The sequence below is a fragment of the Carcharodon carcharias genome, chromosome 1, assembly GCF_017639515.1.
Source record: "Carcharodon carcharias isolate sCarCar2 chromosome 1, sCarCar2.pri, whole genome shotgun sequence".
NCBI lineage: Eukaryota > Metazoa > Chordata > Chondrichthyes > Lamniformes > Lamnidae > Carcharodon > Carcharodon carcharias.
The window spans coordinates 105,402,188-105,427,558 of record NC_054467.1 but is presented as its reverse complement, the minus strand read 5'-3'; the positions used below and the strand labels follow the sequence as shown (position 1 = coordinate 105,427,558).

General features: G+C 46.5%; 1 protein-coding gene across 1 annotated transcript in view; it reads left to right on the top strand.

Moving 5' to 3' along the window:
• LOC121282549 (coiled-coil domain-containing protein 158-like) overlaps positions 1 to 25,371 on the top strand; it is a 187,254-nt gene that overhangs the window by 44,612 nt on the left and 117,271 nt on the right. The window contains exons 5-7 of the mRNA XM_041196290.1: positions 10,870 to 11,066; positions 13,649 to 13,758; positions 18,064 to 18,391. Coding sequence (XP_041052224.1) covers positions 10,870 to 11,066; positions 13,649 to 13,758; positions 18,064 to 18,391 — 635 coding nt within the window. The remainder of the gene's footprint in view (positions 1 to 10,869; positions 11,067 to 13,648; positions 13,759 to 18,063; positions 18,392 to 25,371) is intronic.

Here is a 25,371-nt window from a genome sequence, read left to right as displayed (position 1 = left end):
TGCACATGATGAGTCCAGTAGTGAGTCTGAGGATGAGCACATACACTGAAATGCTGAGGGGGTAGACGCTGACCCGGGCATGCTCGAGGGAGGCAGGGACACCCGGGAGGCTTTAATCCAATGAACCTTCAGCTAGAACACCACAGATGGACCTCCAACAAAAGCCTGTGCTGCAGGCTCCATATTCGATACCTGAGTGTTAAATCTGCCTAGATAGGAACATTAACTAAGGGCCTTGTCAATAAAGCTCAATGTGACACAACTCACTCATAGCATCATGGGTACCCATCTACCTGCAGAAAAGAAAAAGAAAAGAGGCAACCTCAGCCATGGTCACATGTCTAAATTTAATGATATAACAAAATGAACTTAAGGAAACAAAATAACAAAGGTGTTAAACACTACACCAACTAATCATGACCCCATTGCATGGCAACGAATGCACCAGTGAGAAACCCGTGGTGTGCCTAAGATGCCTTAAATTTACACTTTCGGGTGCTATGTTTAGGTGCTGTCCCCTCGCTGGCACCACCCTCTAAGACAGCCTGCTGACTCTGCTGTCCTGTTAGCCTCGATGACCTTGGCGGCCGTCCACTGGCCCGTGGAGTCTGTGCTGGCCCCGCCTGGGAGGAAACAGTTAGTTCCACAGCTGGCATCCCCCCCAGTTGTTGCAGCCTCATCGGATGCAGTGATCACTGGCAGAGGGGCGGAGGAACTGCTGCCCTCATCTGGTGCGCCCTAAGAGGAGCCCAGAGCAACGACAGGCAGCTGCTGCGCTGACGTAAGCTCACTTTGGACCTCCCTGCTCACCGTGGATGGATGGGCAACGAGCTGGGAAACTTGGTGCCCAGACCATCTCTCACACTAGCACTGACCGGATGAGGTAATTGCCGATGTGAGGGCTTGCTGGTCCAAGCGCATCCCCAGGAAACCCTGATTGTTCTCCTCGCGCGGCCTCTCCACGAGAGTCGCCACTCTCTCCATGGGGGAAGCATGGCGCTTGGCCACGAGGCTCATTGCTTCGGTGATGGTCTGCGTGGACTCCTCTACCATGGAGATCAAGCCAAGCATAGCCTCATGTATCTCTGCCAGATCCTCCCTCACACCCTGCTGGACTTCCAGCGTTTGCTACCTCATGGACGACTCCAGAGGCACATCATCAACCGTGGACTGAGCATGTGCCTGGTCCCCTGCAATCCTCCGACTGCTGGCGCCATGGACATCCTCTGTCTCTGCCAGCTCCTCGAGCGACTGTGAAATGTCCTCATCGCTGTGCCCCGGGACACTAGCTGATGATCTAATTACCACTGAGGTGCTAGTATCTCCGCTGGTGCGTGCCTGGCAGAGATGGTGTGACGCTGGTGGGTCAGAGACTTCAGGGTCCTCAGGGGCCCCTGTGCCTCCTCTTCCTGGCCCTGCTCTGCTGATGCTGAAAGGAAGAACAAGGACACTTGATCAGTTAACGTGAAGACAATGTCAATATGCATCCTTGTCCCCCGGATCATAATACGCTCATCCTTCCATAAGCAATAGTCAAGCCATGTTGCAAACTTCAATCACTGAACATTCAGCAGTGCCGTGGCTGCTGGGACATTAATAATGACTTCAGTGCTGGGCAAACATACCTGCCCATGGCACCCCACTCTCACCGACACAGGTGGATCTGGGCGCATGGTGCATCTCTAGATTGAGGGCCCCCTGCTTGAACCAGGTGATGATGGCCAACTCGGCTGGCCCTCCGCCAGTCCTCACCCGCTCTGCTGCATGTTGTGCATTCTTCTCCTGAAAAGGAGAGAAGAGCATTAATTCGTGCAACTTGTACCTGGAATCTTTTCGTTACCATCCCACCCCAACCAGAGTGGGACATTGCAGGGCTCCAGTGCCTCCTCACTCCGTAGCTGCTGAACACTCACACAAAGATGCCAGACCTGTCTCTCCCCCCACCCCCCCACCCTGGCCAAATGCAGCCTACATCACATTTGGCACCGCAGAGTCCAACCTTGCAAAGCAAGGAGGCGCAAGCACATAGAATGCAAAGGGCAGCAGATGGATTGGTGCCATGCCACCTGGAAGCTCCCCTTCCAGCATGTCATCACCCTGACTTTGAAATGTCCGGGAGTTCCAGCACTGCGCCTAGGTGCAGATCCTCCATGTTGCCCCCAAAACAGCAATGTGGGTGTCACTATACTACATGCTGCAGGTGCAGAACCCATTTCATCACTAACGTCTCAGGGTGACCTCGGAATGGCCAATATCTGCTGGCCCACCCAGTGAAGGATACATGCTGTCAATGATTCAATGCAGTAACTACAGTCAGAATTTGTGGGGGGGGGAGTGCACGGCCAGGGAGAAAGCCTACCTGCTGGGTTAAGTGACCAGTGCCTACGTAGTACTCACCCTTCCAGAGTGCAAAAGGTCGTTGAAATGTTTGCGGCACTGGATCCAGTTGCATCGCACCACGTCGCGGGAGCTCACCACCTCCACCAGCTCCTCCCAGGCACGTTTGGTCATGTGGGGGGCCTCCTCCTTCTGGCCTGGGGTAGGAGGACCTCCTGCTGTGCTTCCACCTCCTTGAACAGGGCAGCAAGGCAATTGTCTGAGAAACGAGGGGCACAGTGCCCTCCTGCCCTACCCTCCTGCTTGGCCTACTCACCAGCAGTGCTCTGGGGAGCCTTTCTGCTGGCCATGTTTGACAGCCTTTGCAAGGCCACAGGAGCTCTCTTAAACAGGCCGCCAGGTAGCCATTGGACCCAGCGGTCATAGCAGTCCCGCTGCTGCCCGCCCACTCCTGCTATCCCAGGAGCCATGTTTCATGTTGGTTGGGCCTTAATTGGCTTGCCACATAAAATGGTGGCATGGACCCGATTGCAGGTAGCGACCGGGTCCACGCCTGTCCATGCCCACTCCTGCACTGCCCGCCGGACAGGCAGAAAATTCTGCCCTAGGCGTCTGGAACTTTATCTCATTTTCTATCTTTCTCTGACCTCTTTCTTTCCTGTGTTCTGCATAACTTCCACACATTATATGGCTCTCTGCACCTTTTGGCATTTTCTTTGTATTTATCTTATACATATGGTAATGAGCTGTTTTACATTTTGCAGTCTCCCTTTCAGACCATGGTGTGAGAACATAAGAAAGTAAGAAACAGTAACAGGAATAAGCCATATGGCCCTTTGAGCCTGCTCTATCATTCAGTATGATCATGGCTGATCTCCTCTACTTCCAGTTCCTACAGCATCTCTATATCTCCTGATTCCCGATGTATCCAAACATATAGTTGTCTCTGTCTTGAATATACTCAACAACTGAGTATCCACAACTCCCTGGGGTACAGAATTCCAAAGTATCACAACCTTTCAGTGAAGAAATTTCTCATCTCAGTCCTAAATGGCCAAACCTTCATTCTGAAACTCTGACCCTTAATTCTAGACTCTGCAGCCGGAATAAACATCTCCCAGCATCTACTTGTCAAGTTCCTTAAGAATTTTATGTGTTTCAATGAGATTTCCTCTCATTCTTCTAAACTCTAGCGAATATGGGTTATTCTACTCAATCTCTCCTCATGGGACAATCCACTCATCTCAGAAATCAGTCCAGTAAACCTTGGGTGCATTCCCTCTAAGGCATGTCCATCCTTTTCAGGTTAAGGAGATCAAAACTATATACAGTACTTCAGGTGCGGTCTCACCAAGGCCCTAATAATGGAAGTAAGACTTTTTTACTTTGTACCTGTTACGATCCTGGATGAGACCACCAATTGTTATGATCTCAGTAGAGACCGGTAACGTGTTTATTTGTTTTCCTTTTAGAATCCGAAAACCCAGGTACTTGCTCAAAGAATGAAAACACAAGCTTCATGGCTTAAGTCTAAAGAATTTTACTAAAGAAAAATCAACATGAATAATCAAAACTGCACCAACTTAAATGGTCAATTACGTTGAAGATATTAAAAGTACAATAAACAGTTAATTATTTTCTAAACTGAATTTAACTCAAATTTCCTTCTGCTCCCATTTGACGTCCACCCCCCAAACCCAAGTCAGATACTTAACAAAATTTCAAAGATTAACCACATGATCTGTGCACCTTGCTCTGCAGTCAGATTGTTCTAAAAACCCTGCTTGAGACTAGAGCCACACCCACCCGCTTGTCACCCCTATAATTAACTTCTTGTTGACTGTACTATTCTATTGCTTATCTCCCAGGCAGCTTGGTCACATGATCATTTACTGGAAGCCAGATGCTTTCTCAAAAATCAACTCCTACAGAAACCTAGAATGGGATTTTCCATGCCCGCTGGAGTCAGGCATGTTTGCTGGCATGAGCAGACAGTATGATGCGATTGGTTTCACGATGACATGAAACCCGTTTGCAGTCGTCCGCTCAGCCTGCCGATGGTGGGCCGCTTTTCCCACCATCAGATTTTGGGAACCTCATTGTAATACTTCTGCATATCATTATTAGGCCTGCCTGCTGGAATCAACCCCCAGCCACGCTGGATCATCCACTCATGCCAACTTGTTTCACAACAGCACATAAAAGGTGTGCACTTGGTGGGCTGCACTTTGAGGGGAACTTGGAGATGAGTGCATGGTAACATTGCGCAGCGCTCACCAGGGTTGCCTGTTGGTCTTCAAGCTTGAGGTGTGTTGGTGGGTGGTGGGGAGGATGCAAGGGCGGCCCTGTGGTTGAGGTGACTTGGGGGGCGTTGGGGACGGGTCAAGGGCAGCCCTGCGGTTGAATGTAGTGTACAAGCATTTGGGGCTGGGGGTAGGGCGGGCGAGGGAAGCAGCCACGCATTAGGGACACCTTATATAAGGTAACAATTTCTCTGCAAATGAGACAGTTCAGGCGCAGCCATTGATATGATTGGAGTCGGGCTTCAAGTTTATTTGCCCACTCAAGCAATGCAGAGGCATCAAAGTGCCACCAAGTGCTCAAGAGCTTTTCACCCCCTGCCACAGACTGCAAAGTAATGAGCCTTTTAGTGTATTGCAGAACAGTTGGACGACTGGGCACGTTGTATAATCTCCTTGCTAAAGCTGGCCATGAAGCAGTGTCAGCAGCCCGGTTTGGACCAGTCTCCCGGATGGTTCACGCTAACAGTGCAGCCTTGCAGTGTGGATTAGGAGAATGCCTGCATGTGAGCTGAGAGCACAGCATGCAGTCCAGTGGGCTAAGCTGCCTTCAATCGGTCAGGTGGAGTGGGGTGGAAGTGAGTGGGGTTTCAGGCAGCCATGTAGTGCACTAAACTCCGGCCATCTAAGGGATGGCCAGCACTCTCCCGGAAGTGTTAAGGGGCCTTCGCACTTAACCAAGACAGATTCTTAGTACACCCATGCTAACCACGTGTCTCTCTCTTTCATCATGCAGTAGGAGTACATCAGGATCATGGAGCCTGGTGAACTAACTGTACGCCTTGTGGTGTACAGTCAGTGAAGATGACGGAGGTGAGAGTGATGGAGGCAACTGGCTGCACAGAGGGAAGAGCAGCACCCTCAGGAAGAAGGGGTGGCTGAGGCTCATGCACATGCTGCCGAAGAGCTGCAGCGAGCCATCGCTGGTCGGTGCTTAGCGACACCCAGAGTCTATAGACGCTGCCTTTCATTCCTGCAGATGATCGAGCATCAGTGTCGCCGATAACTGTGCATGTCTAAGGAACTGGTCAGTCACATCTGCCAGCTGCTGCAGGATTTGGCACTATGGGGACATGGAGGGCAACCACTACCAGTGGCTGTGAAAGTGACCCGTGGTGCTCAATTTTTAGGCCAGTGGCTCCTTTCAGGACTCCACAGGTGACCTCTGTGGGATTTCACAAGCCTCCACCCACAAATGCATCCATGAGGTCATGGATGCCGTCTCCGTGAGGGCACACAACTCTGTGCTTTCCACCTGGGACCAGGACAGCCAGGATGCAAGACCGATTAAATTTTCCCAGATCTCAGGTGCAGGGTGCCATCGACTGCACTCGCGTGACACTCAGATCTCCGTCACAGGACATGGTCAACTATATCAATCGCTGTTCCATTCACTGAATGTGCACCTGGTGTGTGACCACCAGAAATGCATCCTGCAGGTCTGTGCACAGTTTCCAGGGAGTGTGCATGACTCCTACATTCTCAGTGGGCCATAGATCCCTGATGTATTCCAGGGTCCACAGAAGCTGCAGTGATGGCTCCTTGGGAACAAGGGCTACCTCCAGAGGCCGTGGCTGATGACACCTGTGCAGCAGCCTCAGACTGCAGCAGAGCAAAGGTATAGTTAGGCTCATGCTGCAACTCTCAACTTGGTGGAGCACACCATCGGGATGCTGAAAATGAGGTTCCGCTGCCTGGCCCGTAGAGTGGAGCCCTGCAATATAGCCCACAGAGGGTGTCATGTATCGTCGTCACCTGCTGCGCCCATTACTACCTGGTGCTGCAACAGGGAGAGGAGCTGGCTGAGGAGGAGGTGGAGGAGCTGGATGTCTCCTTGGATGAGGAGGACGATGACAGGGATGAGGGTGAGGAGGTCCTTGAAGGCAGCGATGACGGGGATGAGACCCTCGCACTGGTCAGATGAGGCAGGTGTGCTCAGGAGGCCTTCATAGCTGCTAGATTTGTGGAAGATGATGACGACATGCAGTGATCCTCACCTTGCATCTGTGAACGTTTGACTCCAGTCTGGCTTATGGCAACGCACATACCCTCTGTGATAATGTTCCTGTCACGGAGGCTCTAATAGTCGTTCGATTCCAGGAGGAGGATGATGACATGCAGTGAGGACACTCCATAGATCTTCACATAGCCTCTGAGAATATCTGACTTCTGTTTGGCTGAGGGCAGCTCTCTTGCGCTCTGTGATCAGAGTCCTATCATAGAGATACAGCCATGAAACTTTGAAAGTGCCTGATCCTTTGTCTGCCTTCATCACCTGACCCCTTCAGGAGCAGAGCGTCACTGGTCACAGTGCTGCAGAGATGGGGGCCAGGCCCACCTTAAAGGTGCTGAGATCACACAGAGAGAATGACAGAACTCTTGACACCTTCCCACTACATTCTGGCAGCAACAACAACCACCTTTGAGTTGCAGGCATCAGTAATGTGTCCAGGGAGTGTGAGGCCGGACCATCACTTTGGTCTGAAGGCTGCACAGAGCACAGGGAAGTGGCCCTGGACTGAGACACCTGACTTCATTTTGTGCAGAAAGGCTTCACATCTGATTGACACACATACTGCTCATCCAGAACAAGGAGCCATAGGCAGGGAGACATTCATGGGAGTTTATTGACAATAGTGAACAGTATGTATAAGTGATTAACACCCGTCCCCAGGCTGTGCAACCAGGCCTTGTGTAGTCCGTGGATCATGTATATATAGGCTGTTGTAGGCTGCATTCCCTTTTCAGTTATTTAAAAAAACCTTTTACTGATGTTTTGTTTGCACTTCAGCCCCATGCTCCTGATTTACGGGCACCCAGTGCGGAGGGGGTTGGGAGGGAGGAGGACCACCTCATGAACCTGCTCCTGGGCCTGGCCAAGTTAGCCATTAACATGTCCAGGCAGCGGGTGATCAAGGGGGGTCATTCCACCCGACTGTCTGTCCCTCTTCCGTGGCTATGTTCGCGGCTGGATGTCCCTGGAGAGGGAGCACGCGATGTCTGCTGGCACCGTCAAGGCCTTCCGTGCCCAGTGGGCACCGCGGGAACTGGGGTTTTTTATCAACCCCTTTAATCACATTTTGATTTGATGTTTGTAAGTTTCCTTTAAATGTTGTCTTTCGTTTTTTGTTCCCTAATTTAGGGGCTGTGTTTATTTTGTCCTTCATTTTGTTAATTTAGTTTATTTGGTTGACTCTGAAAGAGTTTTTTTTAACATCTTCTTAACTTTCCTAATGTTGGTGCTCCCTGGACACAGCGGAGGTGGAAGCAGCCTGCTGACTGCTATGCCTGGTCTGTGATGACCTTGGCGGGCGTCACCTGGAAGGCTGCGACCTGGGGGGCCCTGGCCTACTTTTGGGGTCCTGCTGTGTGGCAGTGGCACCCTCCTCCTTTGGATCTGTAGTTGCTGAGGTCACAGGAAGAAGGGATTTGGTTGGGCCAAACACTCGCGGAATCACATCCATGGGTGGCCCTGGGGGGCACATCTGCTAATCCTGCTCCCTATGGGAACCCAAGGGCCCCGGGCTAACTCCTTGAGGAGAAAGGGTAGCTGGAGTGAGATCGAGCTGCCCCGCACCCCTCTCACGTATGCACAAATTGTTGGAGGCCAACTATGGCATCAGCGATGGATTTGAGCCCGTGCAGTGGTACAGGAGCGACATCTTGAACTAAGGTCTCCATGGCGGCTGCCGTCCTACCAGTGTTGAGCTCCATGCATTGGCATGCCAGCGCTATCACCTCAGCCTAAAGGTGGACGGACTCCTCCATTGTGCCTTGCAATCTGAGGAGTGAAGTGGACATGCCTTCCTGATATTTCCGAGCTTTCCTTTGCAGCTGCAGCAGCTGTGACATGATCGAGTCTAGAGGCTCCTCATCTGACTTGGACTCAGCAAATTTCCAGCCTCCAACAGTCTTCTGAATGCTGGACACCAGGGAAGTCACTGCTGTCGCCTGCAGTGGATCAGACAGTGCAATGTGCACCCCAGATTGTTATCCCGAGGCTATTCTAAAGCTAGGCCCCACCGAGGTGTGTGTCTCTGCGCTGGTGGAGGGTGTGAGTGAGCGCTGGGATTGGACTTCAAGGAGATTGCCTTCAGATTCCTCTTTAGAGGTTTCTTTGGGACTTGATTGGAGGCTGTGGGTTGTGGACTCTGTTGGCTGTTTCCCAGAAATGCCTGTGGAAGCAAGAGGAGATAATTAGTGAATGGCAGTGGCCTGTGAAACAGGACACTTCTCTCACAGAATGGTTGTCTGATGGATGTTACACTGTTGGACTCTCACTTGGTAGAGCACCTCTGATCTCACCGTCTGTACTGGACTGGTCCAGATCTTCACTGGCCAGCTGGATGGCTCTGTTTTCAAGATATGTGAGGACCTTGATTTCAGGCATTCCTCCACCGGCCTGTGACCTCTCCCTCTTGTGTACAGCTTGTCCTGCATGAATAGAGAAGAAGAGAGTGTAAGCAGGATGCCTGCCAAGCCAGATGATAAGTATGCCTGGCATGTGTAGGTGGTGAGTGGTCCCATGGACAAGCTGAGGACAATGAAGGTATGAGAGAGTAAATGGTGATGTCCCTTGAACTAGCTTGAGATTTCTGATGGGTTTGTGAGTGTGTGAGTTGAGAGTGTGAGAGGAGTGACTTACCCTGCCGGAATGGAGGAGATCATTCATCCCCTTGCAGAACTGGGTGGCTCTTGAAGGGTGTTGGCGCTGACCACAGCTGCCATCGCCTCCCAAGCCTGGTTGGTCATGTTGCTGCCCCATCCTGTGGCCAGAGCAAAGGCAGCCGACATTGCGGTGGGCCTCCATGGCATCCAAAAGGTGTTCCAGTGACACGTCGTGAAACCTCGGGGCTACAGTCTTTTTGCTTTGTGTGTACATCTTCCCTGCAGTAGTCATGGGTTGTGAGCACTGACATGTGCGTGTTTGGCTGGACTTTAAATACGGCGCCCAGTGTGTTGAAGCGGTGAGGTGATGGCATGGCAGGTGAATGAGAGACCGCCCGCTATGGAAACAGCATGTTTCCCGGCAATGCATAAGTAATGCGACGTGTTTGGGATGATACGGCGTGAAAACCTGCCATTGCAGCCAGTGGGTAAAATGTCGGTTTACCTGCCCGCTACCACACTTAGTGCAAACCTGGGACAATTCCACCCCTAGTTCTTAAAGGAACCAACAACCCAGCATAAAATATAGTTTCATTTTCTCCCCAAAGTGCATGGGCCATCACACACCTTCTTTCTTTTGTAATAAGCACAAACACAACATTGCCTTCCTAACATGCACCTGCATGTTAACTTCCTGTGATTCACATACAAGGACTATCGTTCACACTGAATACTAACGTTTAATAGACTTTCTCAATTGAAAAATATATTCTGCTTTTCTAATTTTCTGACCAAAGTGGTTAACTTCACATTTCTTCACATTATATTCCATTTGCCATGTTCTTGCCTGATTTAATGTGCTGGATTTTTAAACAGTAAGCGATAGGGTCTTAACTTGGGGGAGGAGGGAAGGGAGCTCCTTACTGCTCCATTGGCAGCTTTTCCAGACTACTGAACACTGCAGCTTGCATGCTATATTAAAGGGGTTTCAAAATGGTTACCTCAGTCACATAACCTCTCTCTCCTCATAATGATTTCACAAAGTGTTTGTTTATATGATGTCTGAACAGACAGTGCTTTTGTTTTATGGCTGGGAGATGGGGGAGGCGGGTGTGGTGGATGTGAGTAGATCCTGTAATTCCCAGCCATTAATCCCCTGAATGAGTCAGTATCCAGCTTGATGAAATAGGAAGACATATCTCCATATAGCCATTGTTCCAGCAGACTTTTTGTCTCCGCTGGAGAGGTAGTCTTATAGAAATATGTTAGGTTTGATACATTTTTTCAGTAAACCCCTTTGAAGTAGTTCTTGACATCCTCAGTGTGAAATTCCATGAAGGTGTCTGGGCATGTCTGGATTACAGTTCATAGTGGAACTTTCCAGAAGCTGATCAACTTGCAATACCAGACATCAGGTGACTCATGGCAGCCATCTTTAGTCTGTGTCTTTTCTTGTCTTTAAAAAGTCCTTTTTAAACAGTTCAGCATATTTTTGTTCATAAGATGAAATTACAGATTAATATCATTTATTAACAAGTCACATCGTTGCGACAATGGCTCATTTTTCAGCAATACTCAATTTTTTATAGCCAAACAATTATTTGTTTTTAAATTGTTGTTTCAGGTTCTTTTACAGCAACCTTCCCAAATGTGAGATCTCCCTTTCATAGCTCATTATTTCAGGCTTCTATCTCAAAAGCCCCTCGTAACAAATCACCACAGACTACAAAATATGACCTAGATTTGGTTGTCTCCAGAAAGAACATCCTGTCTCCTGGATCACCATGTGTGGAGAAGTCAATGGACGACTGTGCAAATGAGGTAAACAATAAGTGATCAAGTGAAGTAAAATTCTGTATGAAAAGCAAACTATTTAAAACTGCACCTTCCATCCCCTATCTCTCCATTTCATGCTTGAAAGTATGTGTAGGCAATGCTCGAGAGTCAGTCCTACTCTTGAGCTGGTCACTAATAGCATCTTATACAACTATACCCAGAGATTTAAAAAAAAATTGCATTCCTTTTCTTGGTCAAGATCGTGAACTCACCTTTGGGGAAATTGTAGTTATGAAACCTGCATCTTCTCCTTTCTGTGATATTCATATACTTGTTGTAAACTTTAATTATTTGTACCTACTTGCCGAGCCATTTGTAGTGGCAACCAAACTCTCGGTGATTTGGGACTTTGTTCCAGTTAAAATAAAAACACTAAGGCCCTCCAGGCCTCATCCCTCACACCCCCCCTTCATTCTTCACACACTCTCCATGCCCCATCCGTACCACCTCATGCCCCTTTACCAAGCTATGGTACTCCACCCACCTCCTATGGTCCCTCGTGCTCCCTATGCCAGGTTTTAGCATCCAACCAACCCCATGGTCCCTCATGCCCCCATGCCCCCATGCCAAACAATGGCACTTCCATGCCAATTGATCCCCTGTACACTATCTCGACCAATAAACCCTATAGTGACAGTAGGATCTGTATTTTTAACAAAAAGCTTCAAAAAGTTATTCATTCATTACTTTCCACGATGTTTAAAAAAAATCATTTCACTACAAGGCAATTAAAGTGTCAATTATCCAGACCCATTAAAGTATCAGAAACAGAAACCACAAATTCTTGAAAACCACTTAACCTTGTATGAATAAACATTGTGGAATTGACTGCGGAGATCAGTGACCTAGACCTGTCAATCAAACAATGTTTTCTCTGAGGTTCAACTATCTCAATAGAAGTAATGGATGTCTGGGCTCTCGATCAGCCAAGCCTTATTGTGTATGTCTCATTGTGATCTCTCCAGCCACTGAAGCTTTCCCATTGGGCTCCCCTTACCTGGCTGTTATTTTTCTCCATCAATGCACCCACTCTGTTGCTGCCACCACCATTGGCAGTTGCACATGCATCGAGTGTGCCAGTCTTCTCCATGCCCCAGGTGCCCCCAAAGGCATCAGGCAACGTCCATCAAATAAACCCACCAATAGACATGCCTCTTCAACTGATCAATCAAAACTGTTCCAACAAACAAAAACTGAGATAAAAGCAAAATAATGCTGACATAGAAATCTGAAGTAAAAGCAGAAAATGCTGGAAAAATTCAGCAGGTCTGGCAGTATATGTGGAGAGAGTTTTGAGTCGGTATGCCTCTTCTTTAGAGCTGGATAACAAAAAGTGAGCATTGTTATTATAGACGTGTGGATGTGAGCCGTGGAAAGGATTAAACTTGGCTGTGACACCCATTAGCTCATGATTAAATGGCCTACCATTCATCTGGCTCATACAAGAAGATAACTAATTGGCTGAGGTACCAAGGATCTACCTTTACCTGCAGAACTGCTGATGCCTTTAATGTATTACGGAGGGAGAAAATATGATAACTTGTTGAAATTCTTAACTGTAGTATTCATCTTCTTCTTTGATAGTCACCACATATTTAGATATTATTTTGATTCAACATACTGGTTCTTGTGGGTTTTTTAGGCAAATATTTGAGCAATCACATTGAAAATGTATTGGATTACACATCTAAAATAACACTCTATTTTGGCACGTATATATGAAGAAGTTCCATAGTAAAAAAATGATACACAAAGTACAGACAAATCAAATATATTTTTAACATTGGAGAATATTAAAAAGAACAATGATCCTTTGATCGTTGATGGGTTCTATCTGACTGCAAATTAAGAATGTTTGAAACTTTGTCTTTTGCTATGAAAAATATTCTCATTTTTCTGTAAATTTAATTTTCATCAAACATGCCCCAATTTGAAATTTAGTGCACTACAAATCAGCAAGGTTTCTACAATGGGCAGATCCAGGGTTAGAATTTAAAGAAGTCCTGAACACTGTATTTTGTTAGTTCAAAGTACATTTAAATTCCTTCCCAGATGTTTTTTCACAGAAAATTAATGGAAGTAATGCTGTCCTTGAAGAATTTTGACGAAAGTAGAGGGTATCATGAACAGCGTGAATCACCTTTCTTTCAGTATTACTTTTGGATGTGTTCACGGAAAAGGCTACAATCCTTTAGATGCAGGACAGATTGGTTCTTGAACTCGTGCTTGCTCTTTTCTGTCAGAACTTTTAACAGGAGCTTGATGAATGGATGATGATATGCACTTATGAAGGGACTCACTGACTGACTATTTTAATGTACTGGAATAGTCTTTATCATATATTTTAATTAAAGTTGGACTTTTGTGATAGGGTAATTTTCTTTCTTTTTATTGTTACTATTCATATATATGTAATTTTTTAATGAACGAGCAATGTACCTGAAATGAATTTCCGTGCAGACAATAAATTAAAATGGAAGTGAATTGAAGTTTAATTGTGCTAAACTATGAAAAATGTAAATAATTTTGTACGGCAACATCATATCCATTTTCCTCCCTCTTTTCAGAATGTTCAGCATCATGAACAGCCGAAGTTTAATATTAGACGGTCTGTGATAGATTTGCAGAGTAAATTACAGGAATTGCAAGCAGAAAGAGATAATCTGATGGATCTCAGGTAAGTACTGACCTGAATTACTATTGGAAAATCTGATGAATCACATTGTTGTCCCTCTATAACCTCCTCCCTAATCAAAATGATTCATATTTCAATCTGGAAGTCAATGCAAGTCAACTTTCTGGAATGTTTTGACAATTGCAGTTATTACCAGCAAAGCAAAATTAACCCAAAATGGCATTCACATTTTTAAAAGAACAACAGAAGTTCTCCTGGTGTCAAGAGCCAGCAGCAAAAAAAACCTAGGGCTGCATTTTAAATCAGTCCCGAATCGACTGACTTTTATCAAAACCGCCCCACAGCTATGAAAGACTCCTGGTGGCCTAAGTGAGGTGAGAATTAGACTTCTGCCCCTCAATGGGAGGAAGTGCTGCCCTCAAGAGCTGCTAACTAATCTGTGTGGGTGCTGCTGGGACAGCAGAGATGACATCGTCTTTGAGCTTGGGTATCCGAAGGTTTGGATGGGGAGGGATTGGGGAGCCTGGAGAGGGATCGTGGTGCCTAGTGAGGGACGTAAGGGGCACTTTGGGGGGGTTGTGTGTTTTGAAGTTCAGGCGGGAAGGTACAAAGGTTGGGGTAAGATCATAGGTGGGGTACTTGTGATGTGCAAAGGCCCTCCCCCCCAAAAAAAGGAGGTAATCCCCTTCTTTCCTGCCCTTTCACCAAAGCTGGTGTAAAACTGGCCTACTAACCCTAGCCTGTCTTCAGCCGGCCAGTGTATTTTGGTAATGGAGGTGTATTGAGAGCTTTAAGTGGGCAATAATTGGCCACTTAAGGCCCTCAATAGGCCTAAGGGCAGGCAGTGTAGTGGTTGCCTTACCAACCCTCTATTATGGGGACTAGGTTGGGGGTGACCAGGAGGCAGTGGGCTAGCCACCTGATGTATTTACATACCCCTCCAAGGAAAGCACGCCCAGCAAGTTGCTGAGAAATTCAGCACCTAATCATTCATTCATTGGCTTTTTGTGGGGACTTGATGTATCCACATTGATTGTCAAACCTCCTTACATCATAAGCAACAAGCAAAAATAGTAATAAAAACAAAAATACCTGGAAAAACCAGCAGGTACCTCAACTCTCACCTGCTGAGTTTTTCAGGTATTTTTGTTTTTGTTTTGAATTTCCAGCATCCGCAGTTTTTTACTTTTATCTTAAAAATAGTAATATGTTGGTTGCAAATACACATTGGAGCATTCTGATGATGTGATAAGAGCGAGTTAATTGTTTCTTCCTTCAGCAAGTAGCCAGCAGTACAATATTGGACTTGCACAATCATTTTAACTGTTCTGAAATAAAGTAATAAGAGTCCAAAATTTTAACAGTTCTGCCAGAATCTTGTGACTAGTCTTGAATGAAGGTAACTTTGGCAGTTGGCTCTCCTCTGCAGCATTGAAACGGGTAGACAGGCAGGGAACCAGAGTTACAGGGAAAACCCACACCATCACTTCAGTTCTTGTGGGTTTTCAAAGCTGGATAACAACACACAAAATGGGTCATGAAGCTTGGAATAAGTGATCTTTGGGACTGACCCATGGAAATTGACTTTTCTAGGCCTGACAGTCCGACCTCCCTAGTTGCATTGTGATATCTGAGTTGTAAGGCTTAAATGAGTAGCCCTGATGATATGTAGGGACTGTTGTCTCCAAAAGCATGCTGGATTGCCTTAGTGAATTGGGGATAAGAGACGTTTTTTGAAAGTTGACACAGAGCTTTTGTCATTCTCCTTGCCCATTAACACTGTTTAGTAGATAGGGTTAAGCATTATTGGGCTTTCCTCAAGCTTTTTTGGACGTTTTGTTTTGACCCCTGTAGAGACAAATAACTATTAAAAAGAAATTTGAATTTTCAGTCAATACCTGAACAGAGAAGGTTTCGGGTGGAATAGGCCCAGATTTACATTAAGTGCGGTAGCATGCGGGGAAGAAAGACATTTTACCCGCCAGTCGCAATGATGGCTTTTCATGCTGTATTGTCCCAAACCCACCTCATTAATAATGCATTCCCAGGAAACATACCGTTTCAATGGCGGTTGGGCTCTCATTTGCCTGCCATGTCATCTCCTTGCCCCTTTGTTACACTGGGCACCATGTTTAAAGTGCAGCCACGTGCACACCTCTCAGTGCTTCCAGCCCAGGAAGCTGCGTGGAAGACATGGCCCCAAAAGGCAAGAAGAACTGCAGACCCCCAGTTTAATGATGCGTCCCTCGAGCGCCTTTTGGGCACAGAGGAGGCCCGCCGTAATGTCCTCTACCTCCGCTCTGGCCGCAGGAGTAACCCAGCATGCGAGGCAGCGGCAGCGGTGGTCAGTGCCAACGCCCTGCAAAATAGGGCAGCCACCCAATGCTGAAATAGGATGAATGATCTCCTCCGTTCCGTCAGGGCAAGCCACACTTATCATTCTCAACTTGCACACTCACAAACCTATCAGACATCCACAGGGATCTCACTCACTGCCAGTTCAAGGGACATCACTCTTCACTCTCTCGCACACACCTTCATTGTCCTCATCCCATCCATGGGACCGCTCAGCACCCACATATGCCAGGCATACTTATTATCTGGTCTGGCAGGTATCCTTCTTACACTCTCTCCATCTCTATTCATGCAGGACAAGCTGGCACGCAACAAGAGGGAGAGGTCACAGACTGGTGGAGGAATGCCTGAAATCAAGATTCTTACGGACTTTGAAAATAGAGCCATCCAGCTGGCTGGTGAGGATCAGGACCATTCTTGTGCTGACGGTGAGTTCAGTGGTGCTGTATCAAATGAGGATCCAGCAGTGCAACGTCCATCAGACAGCCATGCTATGAGTCGAGTGTCCTGTTCTGTAGCCCCCTGCCATGCACTAATTATCTCTCCTTGCTTTAAAGGCGCATCTGGGAAACAGCTGACAGAGTTCACGACCCAGGGCCTCCAGGGCAGCAGGGACTTCAAAGTTTTCTGGCACTCAGATGACTGTTGGAGGCCAGAAATTTGCTGAGTCTAAGTCTGATGATGAGCCTCTGGATTCGGCTATGTCCAATTCCTGGAGCTGCAAAGGCAAGCTCGGGGACATCAGGAAGGGATGTCCGCTGCACTCCTCGTATTTCAGGGCACAATGGAGGTGTCCATCTGCCTTCAGGCTAAGGTGATAGCACCGGCATGCCAACGCACCGAGGACAACACCGGTAGGATGACGGCTGCTATGGAGACCTTGGTCCAGAACATCAGTCCTGCACTGCTGCACAGGCTGAACTCCATCACTGATGCCATAATTGGCCTCCAATAATGTGTACGCGAGAGAGAGGCGGGGCAGCTTGATCTCATTCCAGCTACCCCTTCTCCTCAAGGAGTCAGCCTGGGGCCCTTGCGCACCCATAAGAAGGAGGATCGGCAGGTGCACACCCCAGGGCCATCCACCCAGGTGACTCCAGGAGTGTCCAGCCCATTCGAATCCCCACTTCCTGTTACTTCAGCAACTCCAGCTCCACAGGCTGAGGAGGATGTTACTATCACACAGCAGGACCCTGAAAACATGCCGGAAACTGTATCCAATTTTCATCCAATTCGCTCAAGATGCTGACCATCTGTCAAGGTGCACTTTCTGCCTTACCTGCCCCATTGTTATATCGCCTAATCAGCCATTCTTTATGGCAACTGTGAGTGCCAACACAAAATAGCATTTTCCATCTTCCCCTGAAGTTCACACAGGTATACAGTGGAAAATCTGACATTTTTTTTTACCCAGGACTCCCTATTTCATTTTTACACCAAGCTACTAAGGGCAGTGATAGAATACTGAAGCAAAGTAGCTGTAAATCAGTTAATTTAGTAAAGACCAGCATGTGCAACTGGGGGGTTCCTTCTGTGCATGGCTGAGCAGCACACCAGGTGGCATGTTTCATCCTGTAAATTAAATCTTTTTTCAAAAATTTGTGGTCTGTCTGTTCTCCATCTTGCCCCCATCTCCCCTGGAGACTCAGTGCATTAACGTACTATTCCAGAGCTGAAACCTGCTGACGTCTCAGGTGGTGCTGTTAGTATGACAGACCACCAGTTTTGTGCAATGGTGGCACTGGGCAAGTATGCCAGCTGTTATTTTTCCTCAGTCATAATGCTCCTGTGTTGTTCCCTGTTGCATTTTTCTACTTTAATACAAAGATTATATGAAATTGTTCTAGATTGATTTAAAGATGTTTAACGAGAGCTGTGAAAACCTAAAAATCCTTTTCAATACTCTGTAGAAAAGTGCGAGTAACAGGCTGAGAATTAATAGAATCTTGCAATAGCAGTTGCTGAAATCAGTGAATTTGTATTATATTTCAGATTTAAAGAGAGTCAGGACCAAGGTGAATTGATATGCAAGCTGCACAACACAGTGCAAGACCTTGAAACAGTTAATCATATGCAGGATGAGACTGTTCGAGATGCCAATGTTCAGATTGAGCAACTGAGGAAAAAGGTACATGTCTACGATACTGTGTTAAATGAAGTCCGTCAAGCACTTATGCATTATGAAGAGCGCACTGGCAAGAAAATATATGAACATGAAAATATCTGCAGCCTTCATGTCCACAGCATGGGCACAGCAGTGGATAAAATCCTGAGAGACATGGACGCTAACGTTTCCTACCTAGAAGGAAGACTTGGCCCAGTAAGTGATTGTCAAGTTTCATTGGGTAGGAATTTCCTGGCTTCCATATGATGGTCTGGGTGCGGGGATGTGGGGGTGATGTGGGGTGCTGCTGGGAAAATAGCGGGTGCTATTTTAGGACAGCTTTCTGACAAAGTCCTGTTGCCAGGAAAGTTTCCCAACTACAGGACTGGATGTGAAGTGGCTGCCTGCCAACTTAAATATTGAAGGACCAGTATTAGAGTCTATTCTTCGGGCTATGGTGACAGTGATTCCCTGCTCTGTGGGGTGGCTGCCAGCTTCATGGAGGGGTTACCCACGAGGGCTTTGGAGCTGGTGATTCCATGTTTCAAAGAACGGTTAAATTGCTGAGCATGTCAAAGTGCTGGCAAATTTGGGCTCAGGATGCCCATTTAGTCTCAATGTCAGTGACCCTTTGCGGTAATAAAGTCATAGGGTCATAGAGATCTATAGCACAGAAAAAGGCCCTTCGGCCCATCAGGTCTGCGCCGGTCAAACAAGTACCTAATTATTCTAATCCCATTTTCCAGCACTAGGCCCATAGCCTTGTCTACCATGGCATTGCAAGTACACATCCAAATACTTCTTAAATGTTATGAGCGTTTCTGCCTTTTACCACCCTTTTAGGCAGTGAGTTCCAGATTCCCACCACCCTCTGGGTGAAAAAAATTCTTCCTCACATCCCCTCTAAACATCCTGCCCCTTACCTTAAATCTATGCCCCCTGGTTATTGATCCCTCCACCAGGGGGAAAAGTTCCTTCCTGGTCTACCCCATCCATGCCCCTCATAATTTTATACACCTCAATCATGTCCCCCCTCAATCTCCTCTGCTCCAGTGAAAATAACCCTAGTCTATCCAATCTCTCCGCATAACTAAAACTCTCCAGCCCAGGTAACATCCTGGTAAATCTCCTCTGCACTCTCTCCAGTGTAATCACACCCTTCCTATAATGCGGATTCCAGAACTGCACGCAATACTCTAGCTATGGCCTAACCAGCGTTTTATACAGTTCCAGCATAACCTCCCTTCTCTTATATTCTATGCCTTGGCTAATAAAGGCAACTATCCCATATGCCTTCTTAACCACCTTACTACCTGTCCCGCTAGCTTAAGGGACCAGTGGACATGCACACCAAGGTTCCTCTGATCCTCGGTACTTCCCAGAGTCCTACCATTCATCCTGTAGTCCCGTGCCTTGTTTGTCCCGCCCAAGTGCATCACCTCACACTTATCCGGATTAAATTCCATTTGCCACTGATCAGCCCATCTGACCAGCCCATCTATATCCTCCTGTAATCTAAGGCTATCCCCCTCACTATTGACCACCCCACCAATTTTCGTGTCATCCTTGAACTTGCTGATCAGCCCTCCGACATTCAAGCCTAAATCGTTTATATGTACCACAACTAGCAAGGGACCTAACACCGATCCCTGTGGAACCCCACTGGACACAGGCATCCAGTCACAAAAAGACGCCTCGACTATCACCCTCTGCTTCCTGCCACTCAGCCAATTCTGGATCCAATTTGCCAAATTGCCTTGGATCCCATGGGCTCTTACCTTTGTTATCAGTCTCCCATGTGGGACCTTATCAAAAGCCTGCTGAAGTCCAAGTAGATTATGTCAAATGCATTACCCTCATCTACACACCTGGTCACCTCTTCGAAAAATTCAATCAAATTGGCCAGACATGACCTCCCTTTAACAAAACCATGCTGACTGTCCTTGATTAATCCCTGCCTCTCCAAGTGTAGATTAATTCTGTCCCTCAGAATTGCTTCCAATAGTTTCCCCACCACTGAGGTTAGACTGACTGGCCTGTAGTTCTCTAGTTTATCCCTTCCTCCCTTCTTGAATGTCCTGACCATTGTTTTCTAAAGATTTCTGATGGAATCAGGATACTTCTGGGATACTGTTTACTCAAACAGACGCACTTGCACCTTTGATGTCCTTGTCCCCAGCAAAAACTCACCAATCTCATTTATTTTCCCAGTATAGCTCCAGTCTTTGCACCTTCAAGTCCTAGGAGTGTAGGCTTGCGCTCATCTAGTGCACAACTGTTTTAGCCGTCTATTATCATATCTGGCTGTAATAAGTCATGACCTATTGGATCTCATCTTTCTCTGCCAAAGCCACCCACTACTCCAGGAATATCCAGGGGAACCAAGATTACTCCTGGCTTCTGCTCCTCTTTACCAACCCTTTACCCTGTATCCTCCACCCTCACCTTCAAAAGCTAGAGACCATCTGTTCAACTGCTTCTGCAGCCTTCTCCTCTTCATGGTCAAACTCTGAACACATCTCAAGTTTCTCTTGGATTTCTGTCATGTTTCTCTCTGATCTCCTGCCTTGTTTCGCTCTGATGTCTCATCATGCCTTCTCCAAGCATCTCTTGTCAATAACACTTACTCCCACCTCCTTGATCCCAGTCCATCTGAAGTATTTTTTTATTCATACGTGGAATGTGGGCATATCTGACTAGGTCAGCATTTATTGCCCATCCTTAATTGTTCTTGAGAAGGTGGTGGTGGGCTGCCTTCTTGAATCGCTGCAGTCCATGTGGTGTAGGAACACCGCAGTGCTGTTAGGGAGTGTGAGTTCCAGGATTTTGACCCAGCGACAGTGAAGGAATGGCGATATAGTTCCATGTCAGGATGGGGTGAGTGACATGGAGGGGAACCTCCAGATGGTGGTGTTTCCATCTATCTGCTGCCCTTGTCCTTCTAGATGGTAGTGGTCGCGGGCTTGGAAGGTGCTGTCTAAGGAGCCTTGTTGAATTCTTTCAGTGCAACTTGTAGATGGTACATACTGCTGCTACTGTGTGTCGGTGGTGGAGGGAGTTACTATTTGTGAATGGGGTGCCAGTCAAGCGGGCTGCTTTGCTCTGGACGGTGTCAAGCTTCTTGAGTGTTGTTGGAACTACGCTTATCCAGGCAAGTGGAGAGTATTCCATCGCACTCCTGTCCTGTGCGTTGTAGATGGTGGACAGGCTTTGGGGAGTCAGGAGGTGAGTTACTTTCCGCAGGATTCTTAGCCTCTGACTTGCTCTAGTAGCAACTGTATTTATATGGCTAGTCCAGTTCAGTTTCTGGTTAATGGTAACCCCCAGCCACCGATCACAAATATCAATCAGTAAATGATCCCCTCCCCTTTGAAACTGCTGTCATCCCCATTCCTCACAAAATCCACTCTTGACTCTGTGTCGTTGGAAGTACCTGACCAAGATTCAACAAAATGAAAACTCATCAACCTGAAATGTTAACATTGCTTCTCTCTCCACAGATGTTGCCCAACCTGAAGAGTATTTCCAGCATTTTCTGATTTTTATACCAGAGCTCCAATTTGCCCTGTTTCTCCAGTCCTTATTACTTCCATATCTATGTCAGTCTTTCCTACAACATCTTGTTTGAATCTCTCCAGTCTGGTTTCTGCCATACCACAATACTGAAACAACCCTAATGAAAGTCACAAATCACATCCCCAGTTACTGTGCCCCACAGTGCATTATTCTTTCTCATTCGTCTCCGTATCTCGGCAACCAGTGATACAGTTGACCACATCATCCTCCTTCAAAGCTTCTCAATTTCCAACCTAGTACAACTGCAATACCTTCTTTCCACTCTTATCATTCCAATTTTAGCTAGAGCATCTCCAGCAATGGCTTTTTTTTCTTGTGATGCACCAGTATCTCTAGATTTTCTCAAGGATTTATCCTTGGCCTCTGACCTGTCCCAAAAATGATGCTCCTTGATGTTAACATCCACAGGCATGGGATCAGTTTCTACATTTACACTGACAACTTCTATCTTTAACTCTCCCAACACTTCTCTTGACTCCTTTGGTCCTTTTGTGTTGTCTGTTTGTGTGTCTAACATCCAGGCTTGAGTAAAAACATAAGAAGCATGAGCAGGCGTAGGCCATATAGGCCCCTCGACCAAGCTCTGCTATCCAATATGATCATGGTTGATCTTCTACTTTAACTCCACTTTCCTGCCCTATCCTCATATTCCTTGGTCCCTTCATATCCAAAAATCTATTGATCTCAGTCTTGAAATATACTCAATAACTGCACATCAACAGCTCTGTGTGGTAGATAATTCCAAAGATTTACAACCCTGTGAGGAACTTTCTCCTCATTTTCACTACTAAAGGCTGAATCCTCATTCTAAGTCTATGGTGCTGTGTTCTTTGTTCTCCAAAAGAGGAACAGTCTTATGGCATCTATCCAAGTCCTCTCAGAACTTTATACATTTTGATGAGATCACATCTCATTCTTCTAAACTCCAGAAAATATAAGCTCATTCTAATCAACCACTCCTCATAAGAGTGCCCCCTCATTGCAGGAATCAATTGGATGAACTGCAGTTTTCTCCAGTTGAACTTCGATAAGGCTTAAGCTCTTGCCAATAATTCATTAAGCTTGCTACCAATTCCATTCTCCTCCTCAGCCACTCTCAGGCTGTACAAGACTGTTAGTAATCTTGGAATCCTGTTCAACCCTGCGCTAAGTTGTGACTCCATATCCTATCAATCATAAAAATGCCTACTTCCACCCCATAACATCGCCTGCCTGCACCCCTGCCTCAGCCCATCTCCTCACACGTCTATCATCTCCACACACTACCCGTCAGCCCCATAGCCTACTCTCCATTTCCTATTCCACACCTCAGCTCCTCAGCCCCATTGGCATTGACCTATATTGGCTCCCAGTGCCCTGATATCCTTTTTGTACTTCCTTATGCTCGATGTCCATATTTTCCTTGTGCCTGTGTGAAGTGCCTTCGAATGTCTTAGATGCAATATAAGTGCAAGTTGCTGCAGCTATCTTGTATGTTGCCTGGAAGCAGTCCCAAGTGAAGCATGAGATAGCAAAACTAATATTAAAGTTAGCAGTCAAAAATATTATCTGAAGAATCATGTGAATAGCAAACAAGGAGGCACCTCTGTGTTAGTGGTATGGAAATGTAATTTCACATCTGATCATTTTCCTAGGAAAGTATATATTTTTGATATCATTTGCCAAGTTTGAAGTCAGAGTTATCTTCTGAATTAATTTATCATAATTTTACTAGAACTAGAATGTAGTATTAGTCTTGATCCTGACACAAGAAAAGCTGTTTTTCTGTATTTTTAAAAAATAATAGCCTGATGTTTTGCATGCATTTTCTAGCAGAGTGTTTTGTGTGTCTGGGAATCCTAGCTGACTTTCCATTACCCCTGCCTAAGGACACTGAGACAGATTTAGCCTCTGATAAATATAGTTTCCCCACAGCAGACACAGCTGACATCATTTATTTTAGCACATTCCATTTATCATGTTTGTGACACTCCTGATCTGTATGGCATATTGCCATATAGTTGTCATATTAATATCTGTCTGTGCACAATTTGAAGTAATTCTATTTGTTGTTGCAGCCCTATTTTAACAGGAATTGATATGCATGCACTTGTTTCTCCCTCTGTATGTCAGTGTGACGATTTCCAATTGCTCCCTGCTAACCACAGGACTATTAATGTATCTCTGGCAGATAATAATGAAATGCTAATGGTTAGGGCTTAATCAGATACTGACTAGGACTTGACTCATTTTTATGCCATTGTTAATTTAACAGTGGTTTACTGCCAGATTTCCGGCCTCAGCCAGGCTTCTCCCTAACTTTTGATCTGGCTTTTGGCCTAACTCGCTACTTCTTTTCCTGGAATTGTCCCACTTCTCAATGCAGTTGGCCCTGTATTTTCCTCGGAGACTGGCCTTGAATTTTTCCCTTGTGCCATGTTATAGTGCCTTTGAGGTTGCAGCTTCAGATCTACTGCATGTGACTGGAAAACAATCCAAACTGGAGTTGAAAACATTCCAGCTCAGGCCCTCAGCTTGCTATGCTCGCTGGCTTACATTGATTCCAGTCCACCCATTTTCATCCTTATTTTCAAATCCATTCATAGCCTTGCCCCTCCAGCACAGAACCCTATGTGATTTCTGTGCACCTATTCTTCTGGCCTCTTATGCAGCCCAGATTTTCAAAGCTGTGCACCTAGTTACCTGGGCTCTAAGCTCTGGAATTCCCTTCCCAAACGTCTCTACCCATCTAACTTCTCCCCCTTCTCTGAGATGCTCCTTAAAAGCTACCTCTTTGACCAAGGCAATGGCACAGCTTTCATGGTCAGTGGAAAAGTGAAGACACTGCACATTGACCTTGGGTTGTAAGGCTAGAGGAAATTAGAAAGATAGGGGGGACTTAAAGACAAGGATGAAAATTTTAAAATTGAGGCGTAGCTTAATTGAGAGCCAGCAGGTCCATATGCACAGACTTGGTGCCAGCAGAGAAATGGCCTTCGGTTTATGGAACATAGAATGTGGGAAGCTGGCCAAGAGTGTTCGGAATAGTCAAGTCTAGAAGTAGCAAAGGCATGGATGAGGATAAGCTAAGATGGGACAAAGTCAGGCTATGTTGCAGAGGTGGAAACAGGCAATCTTAATGATGGCACGAATATATTGTTGGATGCTTATCTTGGGGCCAAATATGGCACCAGATTGCGAATGGACTGGTTTAGTCTCGGGTAGTTGTCAGGGAGAAGAATGGAGTTAATAGCTGGGGGGGACTAGTATTTGGAGCAGGGACCTGAATGAGCTTGCCAATTAGTACCAAACACTGGTGTGGCTTTTAGTGTATGCTCAGGATGATTTTGGATTGAGACCATTTAAACTCATTACACAGGATCCTTAAAACCAGCAGCCAACTCAGAGCGCTCTTCCTGATATTTAAGTAGACAAAATTTTTGCTCATCCAGTACTGATGCCCGACAAACAGTCTCATGATTTAGCAGCTTTGGGAGAGATGGTGGTGAGGCAGAGCTGGGTGTCATCAAGGGGCAGCATGCTGATGAGAAATAGGATTGGGCCAAGGATAAATCTTTGGGAGACACCAGAGGTAATGGTGTGGAGTAGGAAGAGAAGCCAATAACCTGACTATGATTAGA